The sequence below is a fragment of the Anser brachyrhynchus genome, assembly GCF_964034855.1.
Source record: "Anser brachyrhynchus genome assembly, chromosome: 11".
NCBI classification, from domain to species: domain Eukaryota; kingdom Metazoa; phylum Chordata; class Aves; order Anseriformes; family Anatidae; genus Anser; species Anser brachyrhynchus.
The window spans coordinates 12710659-12730926 of record NC_137706.1 but is presented as its reverse complement, the minus strand read 5'-3'; the positions used below and the strand labels follow the sequence as shown (position 1 = coordinate 12730926).

At 36.9% G+C, this 20268-nt stretch overlaps 1 protein-coding gene across 12 annotated transcripts in view; it reads right to left on the bottom strand.

Annotated features, from left to right (window-relative positions):
* ADAMTSL3 (ADAMTS like 3) overlaps nucleotides 1-20268 on the bottom strand; it is a 199796-nt gene that overhangs the window by 42915 nt on the left and 136613 nt on the right. For all 12 annotated transcript variants that reach the window (XR_013955837.1, XM_080607168.1, XM_080607167.1 and 9 more), the window contains 7 exons: nucleotides 19059-19216; nucleotides 17964-18075; nucleotides 15108-15246; nucleotides 13448-13498; nucleotides 9069-9273; nucleotides 8034-8181; nucleotides 6522-6606 (listed from right to left, as the gene is read on the bottom strand). Coding sequence is in view for 11 of the 12 variants with exons in the window: in XM_080607168.1 (XP_080463294.1) it covers nucleotides 6522-6606; nucleotides 8034-8181; nucleotides 9069-9273; nucleotides 13448-13498; nucleotides 15108-15246; nucleotides 17964-18075; nucleotides 19059-19216 (898 nt within the window). In the remaining variant the exon portion in view is untranslated. The remainder of the gene's footprint in view (nucleotides 1-6521; nucleotides 6607-8033; nucleotides 8182-9068; nucleotides 9274-13447; nucleotides 13499-15107; nucleotides 15247-17963; nucleotides 18076-19058; nucleotides 19217-20268) is intronic.

Below are 20268 nucleotides of genomic sequence, written 5' to 3'. Positions count from 1 at the left end.
AATCATGAGGAACAGGGAAAACTGTATCTTTTTAGGAGGGAAAAAAAAAGACTTCATCTAGATCTCCCCACAAACTCCCACAGCAGAAAAAGAGGAAAAATTCCATGAAGACATAACTGTACAATACATTTAGCTCCCCAGGTACACAAAGTTAGGCATATACCAGAAGTGTATTTGCCATCTACTTAAATCTATGAGAAAGGCGGTCACCATTTGTCATACTAATAATCAGAGACCAGACAGAAGAAAAGCACTTTCAAATGTAGCCCTTTCCAGTGCGCAACACCTCAGGCTGTTCTTCAAGATTTAATCTTGTAAGAAGCCTCTCATCTTCAGTAAAGAGGTCTAACTAGCTCAGTCTATAATCCATCATTTTTATTAGGAGGCGTTTATGCTCCTGATGAACTGCAGTAAAATTTTATTTTACAGATCATGACTTTACTAAATAAAAGTAGTTTTCAGTCTATGATATTCTCTGACTTTGAGGGTCACATTAATATCTGATGATAATTTTCAATATGACACTAAAGCCACGGGGCTGAATTTCATTAATAAAGTCATCTAGAGTAGCTTTGGGGTACAATTTATAAGAAATCAAATAGAGTTTCACAGAACATTTTTTACAAAGGTTGCAGTTGCACATTATTATATGCTCAAATACAGATGATGATCAAAATACAGCTGGCAGACATAAAAGAACATATTTGACCAATGCTAAAATGTATATGAAAGGAAAAAATCAAATTAGGATTCAAAGATTTCCTCCTTGTCTTTGATTAAGAATATTCTTCCTCTGTACTGTAGGAAAGCTGCCTTATGAATATAGGAACAGTTGTATAAGACTGACAAAAAATTGTATTTACAATCTACATACACAGTAAGCATAGAAAAATGTCAACACAGCGTGGTTGATTCTGTGGAGAGTTTATCATCTTGAGCCAACTAGTTCTTGCCAGTATACACAGAGGAAGAATCAAATACGAAAAAGGAGAACAGATGAGTGGATAGCTTGTGCGGATACTCTAACTCAGTTCATGGCATAGTCACCCAAGCTATCCTTGTGACAGACCCCAGAACAGATTGTTTCCTGTGGAAGAAAAGAATATCTGTTCTTCCTAATTCTAAGAAAAGTTAAAAGGTAAATAACTACTGCTTATGGAGAAGTCCCTGACAGACTTCAGTAAAGGACTCAGTATTCCCTGCTTCTACTGAAACCAAGGAAAACTAAAAGTGCTCACCACCTCACAGGTCTGACAACCTTTGAAGTACACAACCAGTTTGATTTTTATTGGAAGAGTGTTGTCAAAATGATGGATGGTTGTGTCCTACAGTGGTAAAAAAAATAAAAACGAGTAAACGTCATATCAGTGCAACTTAATGGGTCGTTGAGTTCAATGGCAAAGCTAACAGTGGTCAACGGCCAGATGCTTTTGATAATGAATTCTAAATGAACATCTGTGGGAAAAGATGTGAAGGAAGGATTTCTCTTACTCCAGCAGATAAACTCAGTGTAACCCTTAAATATCAGATTTCACGGTCTTCACAAAGACAGTCATGCAAACTACCTAGGGCAGCCATGGCAAAATCACCCTCATTAAATGGAACACTTCAGCATGTGCCTGACCAAATGTATTAGCAGTCTTGAATTCTGTAGGACTGTAACATGCTCAGAGTTAAACTTGTGCTTAAGGGTTTTATTGGATCAAAGTCATTGTGCGTAGGCTTACAAAACTCTGACTTCTCTCTCCAAAAGTGACCGGTTTCTGTATTAAAAAAAAAAAAAAATGTATAAGTCCATTTGTAGTTATGTATCTAATTTGAAATACAAAATTGATGGACATTTACAGTTGAAAAGAGTTGGTCAGTGTTCTAACCACACCTAAGAGTTTACAGTCTGAAAGCAAGGAACTCTTTCTGGTAAAAGTATGACAGCAACGTACCAGAAATGTGTTAGTTTTGTATACTGTTAGCTGAATGCCTTAAAAAATTCCAAAAATAACGTATGATGCATTCTTCTGAAATCCTGTATAACTGAAAGGCAATTTTGAACCACAGCAATCCATTCGTTTAGCAAACAATTGAAGAAACTCTGAAATATAAAGAAACTCAGAAAATTCTATCAGTTTTTTTCTGTGACTTGTAGCAAACCTGTATTATAATTGAGGTTTTCCTGCTGAATATTAGTGTCTTGGATTTTACAGTGAAGATTAAAAAAAACAACAACAACACCCTAAAGTATGTTTTATTCTACCTTGGCATTTGCTAAGATAGTCATGTGACTAGCTATTAAAGTCCTTAATTATAGGTACCTTAAAAAGAAGCCAATGGAGATGGTTAAAACAACAACAACAACAATAATAATAATAAATCAAACAAGGAACTGATTGAATAGTGTGAGAGCTCCAGAGGTTGGCATTATATCTGAATTTTGAGTTCAGATTTATTTATTTATTTTTAAGATTTAATTTTCAACATATTCTCAGCCAAAGTCTGTGACACAGATCATTAAATCAAATTCCATCAACCTTGGAAGTGATATATTTTTTTATTCAGTGGCATTCACAGCACACATATGGCAAGGCTTTGGATTTTATACTTCCCTGAAGCAAATGGAAATTCACCCTTCTTTTGTTGGGCATACACTCAGAGGGGTTTCAGGTCAGGATTAAGAAGCATCAAAGCACTTGTATTATGATGTCCTGTAAATCATCATGAATTTAAAATGGATTCGATCAGATGGCTGTAATTCTGAAACTTTTCTAAGACCTTTACATTTGTAGATGAGACTACTCTTTGATAAAAAAAAAAAAATGGAAAGAAAAAATGCAGATTGGAGTAGGCACAACTTTTCACAATTAGAATTTTTCTACAGATATTCTTATCAGGGCAGTGTCAAAATCTTATACTTCCATTGTCATCTGTGCAGGTATTAATGATGCGCACACTACAGAAGCAGTGGAGAGTATGTCCACCCTGCATTGTTACCAGTTTAACACTAAGGGAAGCATGCATTCACCTGCACACTTGGAAAAAGCCTGTGTGGGATGACCTGGAAAATAAAGCAGTAACTTAAACTACTGATGGTAAAAAGGGGACTGACCAGCCCAACCCAACCCAATCAAATCTGAACTGAAAACTTAACTCAGCACAGCCTTCTCCAGCTTTCTGAAGACTTGGAAAACATGGTGTCTCTCTCTCTTTTTTTTTTTTTCTTAATGCCTGCAGTTCTTGCTTTCAGTTAAGACAGGAAATGCCTAAATCCTGAAAAAAAGGCTGCTCTTGTGATATTTCCAGTCCAACCCTACTGCGCCAATGGGCCTGGATAAAATTTTGCAGAAGCATCTAAAATGTTGGCTGCTTACTGGGGCAGAACTTCCACAGTGCTGGCACCCTAGCCCTCCCTGAAGCACCACCCTTGCCTGATCTAAGTGGAGTTGCACTGTCAGTTTTTATCAACCTTGAGTGTAATGATATACAAAATCACCAGAAAATTTTCAGAGAAGTGAAAAATGTGTTATTGTCTATCACCATGGGCACAATGGGGGCATTTCTGTGAAAATGACTGGGAAACACAATGAGCAGTAACCTTCATGAAACACACCATATTTCACCTTTACTGAGTGCAACTCCACAAACCAAGTGATTATTTTTTAGCTCGGGTTGCTGAAAAAATATATCAGCTTTCGAAGACATTTCAATTTTGTCCTAAACCATGACACGGAAAGGCAGTTGAGGTGTCTATTTCTTTAACTTATGATACAAGAAAGATGCAAAAATCTTGCTGAATCTTCTCTGCGAATCCCACTGTAACTAAGAAGGCTCGAGGGAAGAACATTTAAAATAATGATCGGTATCAACTGTCATCACATTCCACAACTGAAAACTAAAAAGGTCAGACCTACATTTTTCTTGGCCTCACTTTAAGGGCAGTCATTTTTTATATTGCTAATAATAAAAAAAAAAGGAGCTTTTGAACGTTCCCTCTCTATGCAAATTCAGGACACCAACTGTGGTAGACCACAGCAGCAGCAGTATTTATCTTCCACAAGCTCCTTTTGGCATATCCACCACTTGTGAGTTCTAAAACGCAGCTGCATTTATTCTCTTATTCATTATCAACTAAAATATCACATGAAAACATAGAGAGACAGTAGTAATAAGAGGATGGACTAGAAGTTGAGACTTCGTATTGTGGTTTAAGTTTGTATGACAAGAGAATTACTAAAACTAGAAGTGATGGCATTTTACCAAGGAAATGATAAGCCTCCTGCTAGGGAGAGGTGGGCTATGAGTTATCACACTGGATCATGTGTAAATTACAAAAAAAACAAAGTGAAACATATCTAAACCAGAAGGAAATCTTGTTATAATTTACTCTGGGAGAAGTAACAACCTACTGGTACAGTTTCTTTTAAAATCCTAAACCCTGACCCAAAAATCTTACTCCAACTAGAAAAGACCGGAGCAGTTAGGGCATAAGATTTAAAGCATCTACTGAGAAACTGCTTTGTTTGCAAAGCACTGTCTACATGACCAACAGGCAATCTGCAAAAACAAATGAGGTCAGGCATCAGTTATTTCTCATTTCTCCTTACTCGACAGCTTCCTTAGAAGAGTAAAGTAAGAGCAGGTGGCAGCAGGTAGAAATAAACAAATCTGGCTGGAGCATTAGAGCCGGGTCCCAGGAGAGTCCAGAGTACCCTGACTAGGAAAGCAAGAGAACCTCAGCAGCACAGTAGAGAGGACAGCTGACTAGGGTCATCAGCAAGAAGTGGCTGGAGAAACCTTTTAGATGTGGGTGAAGATGTTTCTGGAAAATGTGAAGGAAAGATCCTTGGGACACAGTAAGAATCAGGAATGAAAGTGAGGAAGAGCTAGAATTCCAGAGTAAGTGAAGAGAAAAAAATCTAGGAAATTGCAACGCTGCAGAGCTATGACAGAACGTACACTAAGAACACATGGCTGCATTCACACTGCGAGGCCACAGTGGAATAGATCAGTCATGTCTAGGAAGGCATGAATAACTGCTTTCTTTGTGAGGAAAAGGTAAGAGGGAACCCTTTACAAAGTTTCCAGCTCAGCTCTATTATATTCTAAATATATTCTAAACTAGCATGCTGTGTCCCTGCCAGTCCTCCTTGCTTATTCTGTCAGACTGCTGCTGAAGAATCCTAAAAACCTAGAGACTACATTATTGCACAGTTGCCACAGGATTATTTTGTAATGCTAGAGATGATTTTCTTTATTGCTTCATGCTGAATCCTCTTGAGATGTGGCCTCCTATATGTTCATTCTGATATGCTGACATTCAACAGGCACATTTGATTGCGTCACTCCCTTTGACAATCACCCTTTATTTTTATAACTTTGCTACTACACTACCTGAATTCAGGGACCACCAATTTGGAGAGTGAAATAACCACTCACAGTAGGTTGACCCTTGACTTGAGAGGATAGTGCAGGAAAAAGTTTACAGTACAGTCACCATAACAATGCTAACACCTGTTTGGCAAGAGGTTTCCTCTGTGAGTCACTGCAGGTGTAAAGATTTTATTACTCATGATCACACCTGTTGATGCATGTGTGCCAAAAAGCAGGAATAGCTAGATGAAGGAATTAAAATAAGAGGTTATGGGGCATACTCTGCTTTCAGATACAGCAGTATAAATCCAAAGTTAGATGAGCTTCAGTAAGCTTATTTAAATTATTTTAAACTGTACCTGCTACAAACAAGTACAGAATTTGGCTAAACACAACAGAGTACTGTTCAAAAACTCTCACAAAACCCTTATAGAAATATTCTACTTTCTAGAAAGTTATATACTAAATATTGAATATATTAGTTGAATATATGCATGAAATGTACACAGCGATACAAGCAACTTTGTAGATGTCCTAACATACAAGGGACAGGAACAAGCATAGATGGATTTAGGTTATGCTTTCATTCCCAGGACACAAGTGTTGTCAGGCTTACGCTCATCAGCTTTTAAGGGACTCAAAAAATCCAGATGTTATTTCACACACGCGTGTGTAAAATGTCACAGCTTATCCCCACAGATTCAGCTAAGCTTATAGATCAGCAGGTTTTTCTCACTTCCTTTATGCATTGTTCCCCTCCTGCTCCAAGGAAATCCTGGCAACCCTAAAAAGTACATTTTTAATAGAACCACTACATTCTTGAGGTAACAGCAATGTCTGGGATAAAACTGAACTTATTTACTGCACATCAGCTGAAATGCTTCCACATGCATTAATTTTAGTCTTAATTAGGTTAAATTAAGATCCTTTTACATTGCTTGAATGATAATAGGGACACTATTAATAGAGTAGCTCTGTGTCATCCAGAACAGGAGCTCCAGAAGCAAAGCTGTTGAGACATAAAATTAGGAACAGCTCACAACACAACTCATCTCCAAGGAGGGCCAAATGTCAAAGCAAACTGCAGAGCAACAGTCATTCCAGATGATCTGCAAAATATGCTGGAAATGTTTCTGCACTCTAAAAGACAATGTACTTACGTTGGCTCTTCTGAGACTGTTCTGGTCTCTTCCATTTCATGTGCCTGTTTAAACCATGGCAATTTTGCTTCCACAGGACTTTTTTCTGGTAGAGAAAGAGAAAATAAACACCTCAGCAATTCCTCCAAAAATAAAGCAAGTAGTAGATGCTAGCATTATTCATCTTAACATTTCACACTTTACATTGCCTATTGATCTAATGCTTTTGAATAAAGATGTACTGGATAATAAAACAAAATTGATTAGGAAATTTCTTCATGATGTTTGAGCTCCATCCTGACACTATGTTTTACTAATAGGGTACCAGTAATCCAATTTTATTTCTATGTAATCTTTGACTTCTTCCCTACATCTTCCCCAAGTGCAGGCAGTTTCTGTTAAGATTGTAGCTTATATTTCAGTGTAATGGGTTATCATCATAACCTAAGTTCATAGCTGAAAAAGAAGTCAGAACAAAGCAAAAACACATTATTCTGCAGATGGAGTGGCTTCATTAGATTTTCATGTGAAATGTTATTTTTGCTAACCAAGTTAGCCAGCTTTACCAAAATTACAATTCACCATAAAAAAAAAAAAAAAATCAAAAATTCTAGCTTCTTTTATCTGTCTGAACATCCTAAACTTCTGTGATTTTTTTCTTGGGGTACTGTTAGATAGTTGAGGATGTCTACCTCCAAACCTAAGTGAAATCACAAAAGGTTCTTAGAATTTCAGTGCTGGTTTCTACCTCATGGTTTAACTCTGAAGTCTTTGTGCTTGAAGAATTGTCTGGAGTCTGAAAACATCGTGTAGAGAAACATAAGGTCATCTACAGATAACCTGCACCTTTTCTGTGTAAATTTTTATGGTGAATGTCTGAAATGTAGGGGAAAAAAAAAGAATGAAAGTAGCACCAACAAAAATTTTCCGGGCCCAGAGGGACAGAAATGAGCAAGGGACAAGACATACTACTTCCCCACCACCAGCCCAACGCATACACCTTTGTTTTTCCTTTCACCTTCATATCTACTCTTTTATGCCTTAGCAACTCTTTTAGAGAATTTGCCATTTCATTCACCAGGCATTTTATATATACAAAAATGGAGGAGAAAGAAACTAGTTTGTCTATAACTCAATGAACTGATGAAGCCCACTGAGAATGTTGACACATTTCATGAGTTGCAAACAAACAACATCCCAGATGACACATACAGACTATCATTCCCATTTCAAGTGTTACTGATCAACTCTTCCTCACCATCTTGAACTCGTTAATTCTGGTTTTCCCAGTTTGACCAAGCTGTATAGAGCTGGTTAGCATGTTCACTTCATGACAGTCTGACCACATTATCAGCAAAGAATATCAGCAGGACACTTTTCCTAGCACCAATAATTAAAATGCCTATTTCTGCCAAGACTGAAATAAGTCCTAGTAAATTCCAGCTTCTGGCATTTCTGAAAGGTTACCAGGGGCTTTTAATTCTCTTAACAAAAATGTAAAACAATAACAGACCCAGACAAAATTCCAGTTACCTCTTGGCTTGTAACACGGTATTGGCACGATGCACTCTTCTTTTATGTGAAGTTTAAGTTGTGGATTACAGCCACCGACATGCTGCCCACGGTGGTCAATACACAGCACTACTCGGTAACGTAAGCCTCGGCCACATGTGACTGTGCACTGCAGGAGACAATGTAATCATCTCATTCTCTTTCTTTTTTATTCTATTTACAAATACTGACAAAAAGCAAGTTTGAAGTACTGGTATGTTCTCTAAAGTCTTTCCAGAATTAATCAGATATCAGAGACACATGAATATGACCTTGCATTGCTAGGTGAATAAAAAGAAGGTTGATGCTGGAAAAAATGCCTAAGTTTTGGGAATACAAATGACTTCTCGGGGTTCTATAAAGCTTATCTGATTGGCAACAGTCTAAAACAGAAGGGGCTATGTACTGAGAATATGCTCTCTCAGAGTGGTCATTTTCAGTTTAAGCTGGGTCAGACGTGCTGCAAGAAATGTTTCTTCACTACATGTCAGTGATGTCATTTGGATGAACTAAGGAATTATAGAAGCATTGAGCTATCTGACTGTATCAGATAACTACAGCCAAGATAAGTTGGCTTTATGTTCTTGTTCTTATAATGAAAGGTAAGAATGCTGGAAAATTACCCTTGCAGACATGTCAGCCCCTAGACAGCCATGCCTTTAGCTATTATATGGAGTGAAAGATTACATTTATCAAGAACTGAGAGACAAACAACCTGATTGCAAAGGGGTCTGACCTCTGACTCTAATTTCTCCTCCGTGTAAAGCAAGAATTCAACAGGCATAAATAATTCTATGTGCTTTTCTCTACACAGACATGTTAACTTTTTTTTATTATCAGGCCAAGTTACTTAGCACAAACTTCTCCTAGTAAGTGCTATGGATTATGCTTGCATTTTTTTTTTTCAGTAGCCCTGAGCTCACAAATACACAGTAACATAAGAATATAGGACTTCTTTAAGAAAAACAACAACAAAAACAACAAAAAAATAATGGTCCAAATTGCTTTTCAACTTACTTGAGACCATTCCATCGCCACCCATTTAGGACAATCAAACAGATTACAGGTCTGAATGACTTTGGGTTTAGGGGCATACATGCATTTCCATTCTTCCACTTGCAGAATCTCTCCATGTATGGTCTCCTCTACACACACAAAACTTCTCCTCTGAATACCACCTCCACAGGAAACAGAACATGCAGTCCAAGGGTTATGTTCCCACCTGGAAAAAGAACTCATACATATTAAAAACAATGGTATTTTTTATTCTTCTAAACTCTTTTAAAGTGCAAAATACTGATTCCAACTTGAGTGTAATTAAAGCTCACTGATACTTTGTTGCTTGATTCTTACCACACACTGAATATAAATACATTGAATTAGACTTAACTTGCATTATTCCAGACTTAAATTCATGTGAAAAATGAGAAGACAAAGAACTATAAATTTAAGTGAGTTTCCCAAAATAACTGAATGTCTAATTCTCACATATATGTTAAAGACCTTAAATATACCGAGTTTGATTACTGGAATGATTTTCTTGCGAATAGTCTACATCACCTAAAAAGAATATTTTTCACAGTTAATTTACATGGTCACATGTACTTTTCTTACCATTGTCAGAGACCACACTTGAGATTATATGAAGTCCAAAGACAAAGACAGAACTGGCTGTGCTGACTGAGGTTGTTATTACCCACAGTTGCTCATTGCTGCCCACATTATGCAGACTACCCTTAAAAAATCTGTTCATGAAAGAATTTTTATGGCAATTCTAATACTTTGGACAAAATCAGCTATTTCAGCTCAAACTGTCTTCATCCATAGGATCCTGAACAAATAAAATTGCGACGGGTACCATTTGGCTGGTCACCACTGCAGTTCTGCAAGAGTTTTCCACCCACATTAAAATGCCATTGAATGAGTTTGTATTCATACTTTCCAACTTGTTTCAAGTAAAAGGCAGCTATTCATCCATTTCAGCCACTTCAGCTAACCTAGTTGATTTCTCCTGAAGCAGGGAGATACAGAGATTAAGGAAAACTCGTACAGCCCTGCCAACAAGTAGGGCTGTGGGGTAGTAGCCTCCAACAGAAGGATGAAAAACAACTTGGTTGTGAGGGAATGTCTTCAGAATGGACAATTATGCACAGTCTTAGACCTAGCTACAGTAAAGATGGAAATTACTGCATGTTCTGGATTAAGAAGATGGATGTTTTTAGGTTACAAGCTTTGTTTCAGTTATTTTTTGGTCTTAGCATAAATGTACATTTAAGCAACCACTTTGCAACAAAAATTAACCTCAGTGTTCCAGCTCTTGCCACTTTTACACATTACAAGCATCTATATCCTTTGTCTATAGCTTCCACTCAGCCCCATAGGATTTTTTTCACCCTTCACCTCCTATCTCTTGCTTTCTTTCCATCAACTACCCAAACTAAAACCAAAACTATGGGAAATGGTTGAGTTCTGCAGCACATTTTACAGTACATCAATGCCTTGTTTAGAAATATTTCATACTGACAATCACAGGGGCTCAGAAAGGATCATAAGAAAAAAACATATCCATTATGAAAAATGAACACAACTACTACAATACCCCTCCAAAATCAATTCATCAAGACTAACTATCATAGAGGAAGTCAGAATTTTGGAGTAGATGAGACAGAGGCCTATAAATCAAAGGCAAATTTAAGTAATTATTACCCATTTTCTATGATGGTAGGTAAATCAAGGACACTTCCTGTTTTAAGCAACTCTTTAGACTGCCTATAAAAACATATTAATCATGCTTAAGGTCAACAGAAGAATGAGTATGAAACATACAGCAAGCCATGGAACATTAACCATAGAATATATACTCAAAACCATTCAGAATAAGGCTAAATGCCTAAATATCAATATCATATCACTAGTGCAAAATACATTTGAAGAGGAACAACTACACTTTTCTTTCTTTTATTTAAATGAATGACCAGTGTTAAGTCATTTTCTTCCCCAAAAAGAAAAAAGAAAAAGGAAAAGTCAGGAACTAACGAGCAATTAACTGTTCAATGAATTAGCAGCTCATGGATTTATATATATAAGGCTCACTGTGCTATATGTAATATTAGCCTCACAAGTGTTTATAGCATAAAGTTTTATAGTTGTTTTTCTTTATCTCATCAGTTTCGAACACACTCCAGATCCCATACTCCCATAAGCATTTTCAAGATGGAGTGAGGTCCATGGCTACTGGGGAAAAGGGGGGTCTTGGGCAAGCAGTCAAGGAGATACTTTCCAGAACCCACAGCTGTCAAGGGATCCTCAACAGTCCAACAAGTCTGAAATAAATGGAGGCATTCCAAAAGCTTTAAAAGAAAATTTTCATCCTGGGAAATTTTTCTATTTATTTCAAAAGAATTCTCCATCTGTAAAAATATTTCAGTGGGGCATTTACAACTCTAGCCACAGGAGAACTCTTTCAAGATCTTGCGGTGCGCACCATGACTTTCCCACAACTTCCTCATGTGAATGGGAAAGTAGTGGTAAATGCCACAGGACTGCAAGGCAGCCCTGCACATGGCCCTTGTGTTATGTAGGAGGTGTGATGTATGACTGCTGGTCAAGGTGAGGGAGCCTGTACAGCTTTGCTCAAGTATATCTACAACACTGATTTTCTGCCTGCTTCGCAAGAACAGTTTTGAGTTAGCATGTGAACAGGTAAGAAAAGAGAAAGCAGAAGGAAAATGTGGAAAGAGCCCAGCAGAACTGATGCAGACTAATGCATTGCAATTACTTTACAGGCAACAGCACAGAGAAGGCACACCGTGCTACGCTGAAGCAAGACTTGTGTCCACACTGAACCAGATTCACATCATGATGCAAGTATACAAACTGTTTCAGCTGCTGTTTTCTTTCAGTAATTCCAAAAAGATAAGGTGTTTTTACATCTCTGGTGTGTTTCTTTAGGTGCCCTCCCAATGGAAGGAACACAGTGAATCAGCCTGCCCCATTTCCTCTCTTTCCATCCTGATGGCATCAACATTGCACCCTGCTTGGCTGTCTGCTGCTATTTTAGAGTTCTTACTCCTGAGCACTGCCCTATCAGGAAGACCATGATACCTTCTGACAGTACACACTGAGGTGCTGAAATGAGGTGGGCCTTCATCTGCAGTTCTCAATGTTTGAAAACAGAGAACCTGCCACAGTTTTATCACAGGCATTATCTATCTCACCACAGTATCATGCAAACGTGCTGAGCACAGTAAAGCATAGAAAGGGGATTAAATTTCTCTTCTAACTGGTCTTCAAGCTCTGAGTGGTTCAGAAGATAAAATACTTGTGTAAATAAGTTGTGCTGACTTCCAGAGGATATGCGAAGCACAAAGGAACTGAAATTGGCAGAAGCAATGGAAGGAGAGAGAGACAGAACAATTATGGAATTTTACAGGATAAAGCTGTAAAGGAAAAAATCTCAATTTATGTATGAAAGCCAAAATACATCACAGGACAGCAGATCCACAGCAAGCGTAAATTGTTACAGAAATAAACTATGGCCATTTATATCAGCTGTAATCAGTAGCTCCAGTGAGCCATGCAAATCTATGATTTCATTCGTATTACTTCATATCTTCACTCCTTTAGAAAAATATACATTATTCATTTCCTGGTATACTAGATCAGAGCTTCAACTGGGATAAATACACATCTAACTCCATTGACTACAATTCTTTGCATTAATAGTAAGTCTAGCTCAATGCTTTTTTAGTCCTGACGTCCTTCACAAAACATTTAAACCTTCCAGAGAAGCTTTACAATCCCATGATTAACGCAGGTGAAAAAAATAAAATGCAACAAACTGTGCTCTGATGACAATTTTAGGCAATAGACATTCAGACAACTCAGTATCTTTAAAATGTTGTGTCAGCCTTGAAGTCACTAAATAGAAGGTAGGTCTAAATAATAAAAAGTAAGATCTTTCAAGTGAAGAGGAAGTGAAGAGTCCTTTAACATAGGGAGACCAGATGTATAAGTGAATATATTCACTGCTTACATTTTCAAACTAAAACTCTTTCAGTAAAAGAATCCATGCATGCATTTTAAAAGAGATGCTCTTCTTGACAGTACAACAGGAGGAGGTGGTTAGGGGAACAACTCTTTATTCTAAAGTCTTTTAAGTCGATGTTTCCAAGAAGAGCATATTAAGCTTTTACTGTTAAGCTAATTGTCCAGAGCATATTGAAATAACTCATAAGCTTCAAAACTGAAGTACAAGACTGTTATACGCTTGCTCTCCTGTACAACAACAACAACAAAAATAGAAGATGATTTTCCACAATCTTAGTACTCAAAAAGTATATTTGCAGTCAAAACTGTGCTAACACTGACACACATGCTATTCTGATTATACATACCGAGGAAGTGGCTGGAAGTGATCATAGGGCATGATTTCTTTAAATCCATCACTGTCAACAAAATAAATATTGCATGATTATTTTTCATACCCAAGACTATAAACTAAGTACATACTCAACATGATCATGCTTAAAGTAAGCAATTTCCAACGTGAAATGATGGAATCTTACATTTATTATATTACCCCTGTAGCCAGCAATGACTGGTATAATCTTAACTGTTCTGCAGGGATAGAGAACTATTCACCACACAGTTTCTTCATTTCATTCCACCAAAAAAAAAAAAAAATAAGGAACCCTTCAGCAGGATCACTGAAAAATAAAATCCTCTATCTGTGCTACTTTATTAACAAGAAAATTCTCACACATCTGTGATGAAGGCCTGTGAAGAACATGAGCAGCAGTGAAATAAATGCACTGCAGGATTAATTCTAGATAGGTCTGAATGGTGCTTTAGCATCCTTCTAGAGCTGTTTACTGTGAATTGCACAGCATAAAGCCTTACTTCCAATGCTACAAAATATGTTATTATATCTAGTAGTACTTCCCTTTTTCTGTCTATATAAACTAAATGTGAAAGGAAAAAGTTAATTACACTTCCTTCTCTAATTTTCCCATTCCAAGTTTTTAACATTTGGCAACCACAGCCATTAAGCATTACTGAAGTCTTACCACTCCATAGAGTGATCAACTCTCCAGGAAAAAATGTTGAAAGCCTGCACATCTATAACTATTAGAGGTCACTATCAATGATTATGTTCAACAGGAATGAAAGGAAATGGACAGTTTAGCTATAGGAAATGAAATCCATTGAGAGTGTTTCCTTTTCTTCTTGCATATAACTCTAGTTCGGCCAGCTGGCATATTAATGTGAGGTTCTGGGACTTGATACTGCTATGTTATTTTAAGATTCTTTAGCACAGCCAGGAAACCTCACCAGACAATCCAAAAGTTAGTTTGAAATACTGTAGTGCAATTTAATACAATTTATATATACTGTAGCCTTTATAATTTGGCAATAATATCCTGTGGCATTTGTACCAAAAATATATTTATTTTGAATGTTTTTTTTTTCTATTCTTAATGTAATAGTAATAACACCAAAAACAACACAAAAAACACACACACACAAACAACAAACCACCACCAACAAATCAACAGAAGCCCCAAACTATTGTCAATACCATGGTACAAATGAAGAATGAGATTTTTTGTTAGGCGTATGAATAAACCAAGATAAACCACAAAGCTTGTATGATGACTGAGAACTAGAGCTACTGCCTGTCTTTAATGAAAAATTCTGAATAGCAGCATCGATAAAACTGAAAAACGGATAAACAATCACTCCTTCTCACAAAACCTTACAAAATCTTCATGCTAGTGCCTTAACTGTCAGCATAATAAAGAAGGTATAATTAGCCCTTCAACAAAGACAAACTGATATTTGCAATATCTATGCAAAGCAAGGTCTCCTGCTGTACAGCACTTAAGTGGCACAAACCCATTGATAGTGGTGGCAGACGTCAGCCTTTAATGTATGCAATAATCAACCAAGACTGAGTAGTCTTAAAAGTGAAAAGAACCAAAATCAAATATATACGCCTGCTAGTTCCTTAGTAACTGTCTATAGCACACACTTACATTTATTTCTCATACAAACCTAGAAGGACAGGGATCCATGTTGCATTCTTTTAGCTTGGGCTTCGGTTTCTTATTTTCTGGATAATAATGACAATAATGATCGGGAACAACACGCTTCAGACGAATATCCATACATTCAGCGGAATTAAGCTGATAACCTAATGCAGAAGCAAAGATAAAATATGGTAAAGGAGATAAATTAAAGCAGATTTTGTTGTTGTTTCTTGTTGTTTGTTTTCCCTTCTCAAACAATTTGCTGTCCATTTAGTTAATTTCCAGTGTTACTTTTCCTTGGTTTACTTTCAGACAAGGAAACACTGCACAGGAACTTGCAGGACTATATCTTCATTTAAGGTTATTCAATATAACAGTGATGTTAACCTAGCCTAACACTAGATGAGACTGACACGTTACTGTAGTAATACTGTAAGGATACAAGTAAATGCATACATATTTTTGTGACACAGGTATACAAGTAAATGTAGCTCACCTATCACAAGGTTGAGCCTACAAAGTCATACAGTTTTACTACGCATTCCACAATTCCCCCAAGGAGGAGTTACCAGATATGTTAATAAGAGCCTTATTACATGACCATACATGCTAAAAAACAAACAAACAAAAAACCCACCAACTTAAAACAGAAAGACAGAGGAATTGAAGAGGAGATCCAAATCTTTGTTAAGTTAAACCACAGAAAACCAAGAAATAGTTTCAAGAACATTCCTAGTTGAAGAGCCAACAAAAGAAAACTTGAAGTAACTACTTGGTGAAAAAAAAAAAAATCTATGTGGAAAGACTGGTTAACAGAAGGGATCTGAGTTTTATAAACCACTAGGTTTCTTTTTTGGCTAAGAAAAAAAGACTCATTCAGAAGAGCTGACTTGGACTTAAAATGAGGAGAGGAGGAGGATGTTCTGGTATGCGCAATGAAAAAAAAAGTCTGAAACCACAAGAATGAAAATCCAAATGGAGTCAATAAACTAACAGTGCAAGTGCCAGTGTCTACTGAAATTGCTATAGTATCATATATCAATGGCTTCATTTCTGTGTCTCTTGGCTGATTCAAAGTGTCATCATGCTTGAGGGTGATAACCATAAAGAAGAACTAAACAGTTCCAGTGCTCAGAGCATTTTCCTGTTCTTGTAAGTACTGAAAGTACCCAGGAGATATGCCACTTGCAAACAAGATTAATACAATTTTTAAATGTTCTTGTTCATTCAAGCTTGACTGTGCTTTCTGACATGTCCCTGTCACACTCCCCCTTCCCACACATGAAGATTACAGAACTAAATGTAGAAGAATTCAAGTGAGGAATGGTGGTGCAGTGATTCCAAGCCTCTGTTATGAGGAACTTTTTCTTGTAGTGCCAGTGAGAGATGCCAAACACACAATTTGGATACCAAAATGGCATTAGACAACAGGTTTAATCAGGCAGCTGTAATACAACTTCCCTGCATGCCTCAGTAATATGCCATTCCTAACACTGCTGCTTTCATGGGTAAGCAGTAGCTTGGTTTTGCGCTTTTTCACTCACTGGCCTCTCTCAGGACTGCCATCAAGAGTGTCAAGCTCTGTTGATTAAGACACAAGCTTCATATTGTAGACATGCAGCCAAAAGGCCACAAAGTAGGGCACTAAAAACAAGGACTAATTTCAAAGAGATTGACATATGTCTAGAATTTTCAAACCGTAATACTGGTCTGAATAAGGCCATATTTGAGCCGGTAACTTTGTGTTTACATGCAGTCCTCAAAAATAATTGCGAAGCTTTATACTTCTTGCCTTGTCACATAGATTAGGTAAAATTCATAAGTACTATTCATTGGAAGCATCAGAGAATATGTATTGCCATTCACACATCTAGTAAGTATCCCAATTCAAATTCATGAGACCAAGTATCTTTTAAGATACAGTAGTTTCATGTGGAACCACACATTTATATTGTGTGTTTCAGATTAAAGTAAGGTGCAAGTGCCAAAATAGATGGTCCATCAAAAGATCCCCAGACTCTTTACCTGTGCCTTAAACATCTTTGATGCTTTTTACTCATGTCCCAAGTAATTATTTAAACCATGTGTGTACTCTCCTCGAAAATTATTACACCAGTATCGCTACAGGATCTCTCAGTTTGTTTTTCAGGTGACCTGGGTAATGCTGGCTGAACTGAAATAGCTATCTGTGATGTCAAAAACTCCTCGCAACACAAGGCCATGTTTCTTTCAGAACGAGATATGACAAACAGGGGACTTGGCTGGATAAGCAGTAGCAAAGCAGACCGGCACTTCACCAAAGCATTGTATAAACTGTAGTGTTTAAGCCAGGAGTAGAAGCTACAACATATTACCTTCTGCTCTAACTACAGTCATGACCACATGTCTAGGATCAGACAGCCACAGGTGTCGATAGTAGCTGTCCCTTAAATTCTATTTATTATTCTGCTTTCTGTGTAACTAATTTCTAAACTAAGTGTTCTAAAACTCAACCTCATGTCCACCACCGTGGCTAGAAATGCCGTCTTTTACTCTTTGAATTATCTTTATTTTCTCTTTGTATTTCTTTGTTTACTTTCCTAAAATATCTTTTAGGAATCAATATTTTCCACTCTGAATGTCAATTCTTTATATCTTAATCAAAGATCTTACTCAAGTGATCATTCCTAATGAAAGTATGACTTCTGGTAATAGAAGATGAAAAACTTTTCTCATACTAACTGAACCAACTTACCTGCTACTCTGGCATGTACTTTTCTGAAGAACTACCAGTGTGCAAAGAAACACAAACATTTCAAAGAATAAGATGTAGATGAAAGTTGTAGATTAGCCACTTTCAATTTTCTCCTGTAAACACTCTTGAAGAATTGCCATTACTTACCTCCTCCACATGTCACTGTACAGGGGAAGAACTCAGTTTGTCTCCACTGATGACTGATAGGTTGATAGAAAAAGAACTGAACCACACTTTCTTTGGATCCAGAGTACCTGGTCTAGAGAAATTTCCATTACAACACATGTGTATATTGTACTCCACTGTTCATGACATTTCAAAACATAATTTATAGGTAACTACAGTGCAGACAGTAATACGACAAGAGGCATAAAACCTCTAGAAATGCCAGAGTAACAGTAAATTTAAGTTTCCAGTGGTCAAACTCTTGTACATTACTTTGTTTTTCAAATTTTTCAAGGTACTAATATGACTATTTGATTATCAATCCTTGCTTGGCAAAGTTCCCAGTTGTATTCTTCTGCCTAATCTCTTTATCAGCAAAATATTAAAAATTTGCTGGAGGGGAAGTCTAGAACTGACCTAAACATACTAGTTCATATTTAGGCAGGTATTACTGCACATTTAATATCAAAAGTGCAAAGTAATAAAACATTACTGAAAGCCAATTTCTACAGCAAAACAGATAAAGGCAAGTGGCATGATAATACTGAAATACATGCCATTTCCAGTGGAAAACTGTATGACTACCTCCCTTTGGCAGTTATTGATACATTTCTACTTTAAAAAATTTGCACATATATGATACAAGACATTGATATGTGATCTGGGTATAAGAGAATTAGAAGCAGTAGTTGGATCAGCAATTTCTAAAGGAGATTTTAGGGTGCTGCTGGAAGCAATGTTCAGATTCAGTAGGTGGCAGTCTTCAATTGGATTAACACCAATCCAGTGCACAGGACTATGCTGTTACTCTTTCAGTAGTATTTAAAAGAAAAGTCCTGGACATTTTTCCATTAAAGATGCCATAGTACTTTCTACCACACTAAAAGTGTTAACCTCATAACATTTTAATTTGTCTGGATATGTTTACTATAAATTAATTCTGGGCTTTAATTAGGATTTCTTATTTGCTATATAAAAGATTTTGTTGTATTACTATAACCTGATGGACAGCCGCCTACTCTGTTACATATACTTGCAATATGTTAGTAGACTTATACATACATACACACATCGCACCTTCATAATGAAATCTGCTCCAAGAGGTCCTTGGATCTTTATGATTTCCCTGTCTGTACTCTTCTGAAATTCAACAGTTGTATTTTCTATTACAAATGTTCCAGGAGCATCAAAACCGTGTTCTCCTTTTTCTCCTTGTAGTGTCTTTGACTCTATAACTAGGGAAGAAACATGCAATTTGTAAATTTAAACAGGATATTTTCTCTTTTCAAGGAACTCAGAAAGTATTGTTTGTAACTCTGCATTGCAAGAAGTAGCAGTATAAGTGCATTAAAAGAATATACAGAATATCTGTGAGAACGTTAGACACTTCAGACTATAGGTTGATGCATGATTGCACGTGTCAACACAGTATCATAATAATCCTTCATACCAAAAGCACTTCTAAGACAGTTTTTCCTAGAACAAGCGCTCGACAAAGTTATAAAGCAATACATTCAGCAGGACATGCTTAAACTCACAAAATGGATAGAACCAATACACAGAAAAATAACTTATACTTGATGCAACTCTAGAGTAGCGGTTTCAGCAATCGGTCTCCAGAGAAGCCTGAATGGCATCAAACTCACTGCTCACCTCAATACTTTTATCACTCTACCCATTGCAGAGGTCATAAACTTAACTCAAAATATTTCCCATGTTAGCAAAAAACAAGGCCAGGAGGTCAGTAGCTGCAGCAATGCCTGATGTATGTCCCTTTCTCTGAACAGGTGGTGATGAAAACCCTTTTTGTGCTGTTCTGCATTCCTTGGAAACAGATTAAACTAACAGACCACAACCTCCAGAAGACAGATGAAGGATTTTAGGATTGAGTCATTTCCAGCAAACTGACTGAACTATAAGCTGACAAAGCTAAAGGAAGATACTCATAAGGAAGGCAGAATTTCTGGGGTCTGCATAATACAGTGTATGTGTACAGCAAGACATGACTTGAAATACACTGGTCTGGTAACAATCCATCAAGGCAGTTTATGAGAAAGGCATGGACTACATATTACTATAAATAAGCTCAAAAAGTGTTTTTTTTTTTTTTTTTTTTTTTTAATAATTTTAAGTGAAGCTGCTGTTTCACCAACTTGTGATCATTTTAATTTATGGATGCAAGGACTGCTCTGTTTATAGCTCTACTAACTTTGCAGCTACAAATCCAAGAGTTCAGGTGCCACAGACTGACATGTGGGTCAGTGGTCAATGTGGCCACTCCAGTACT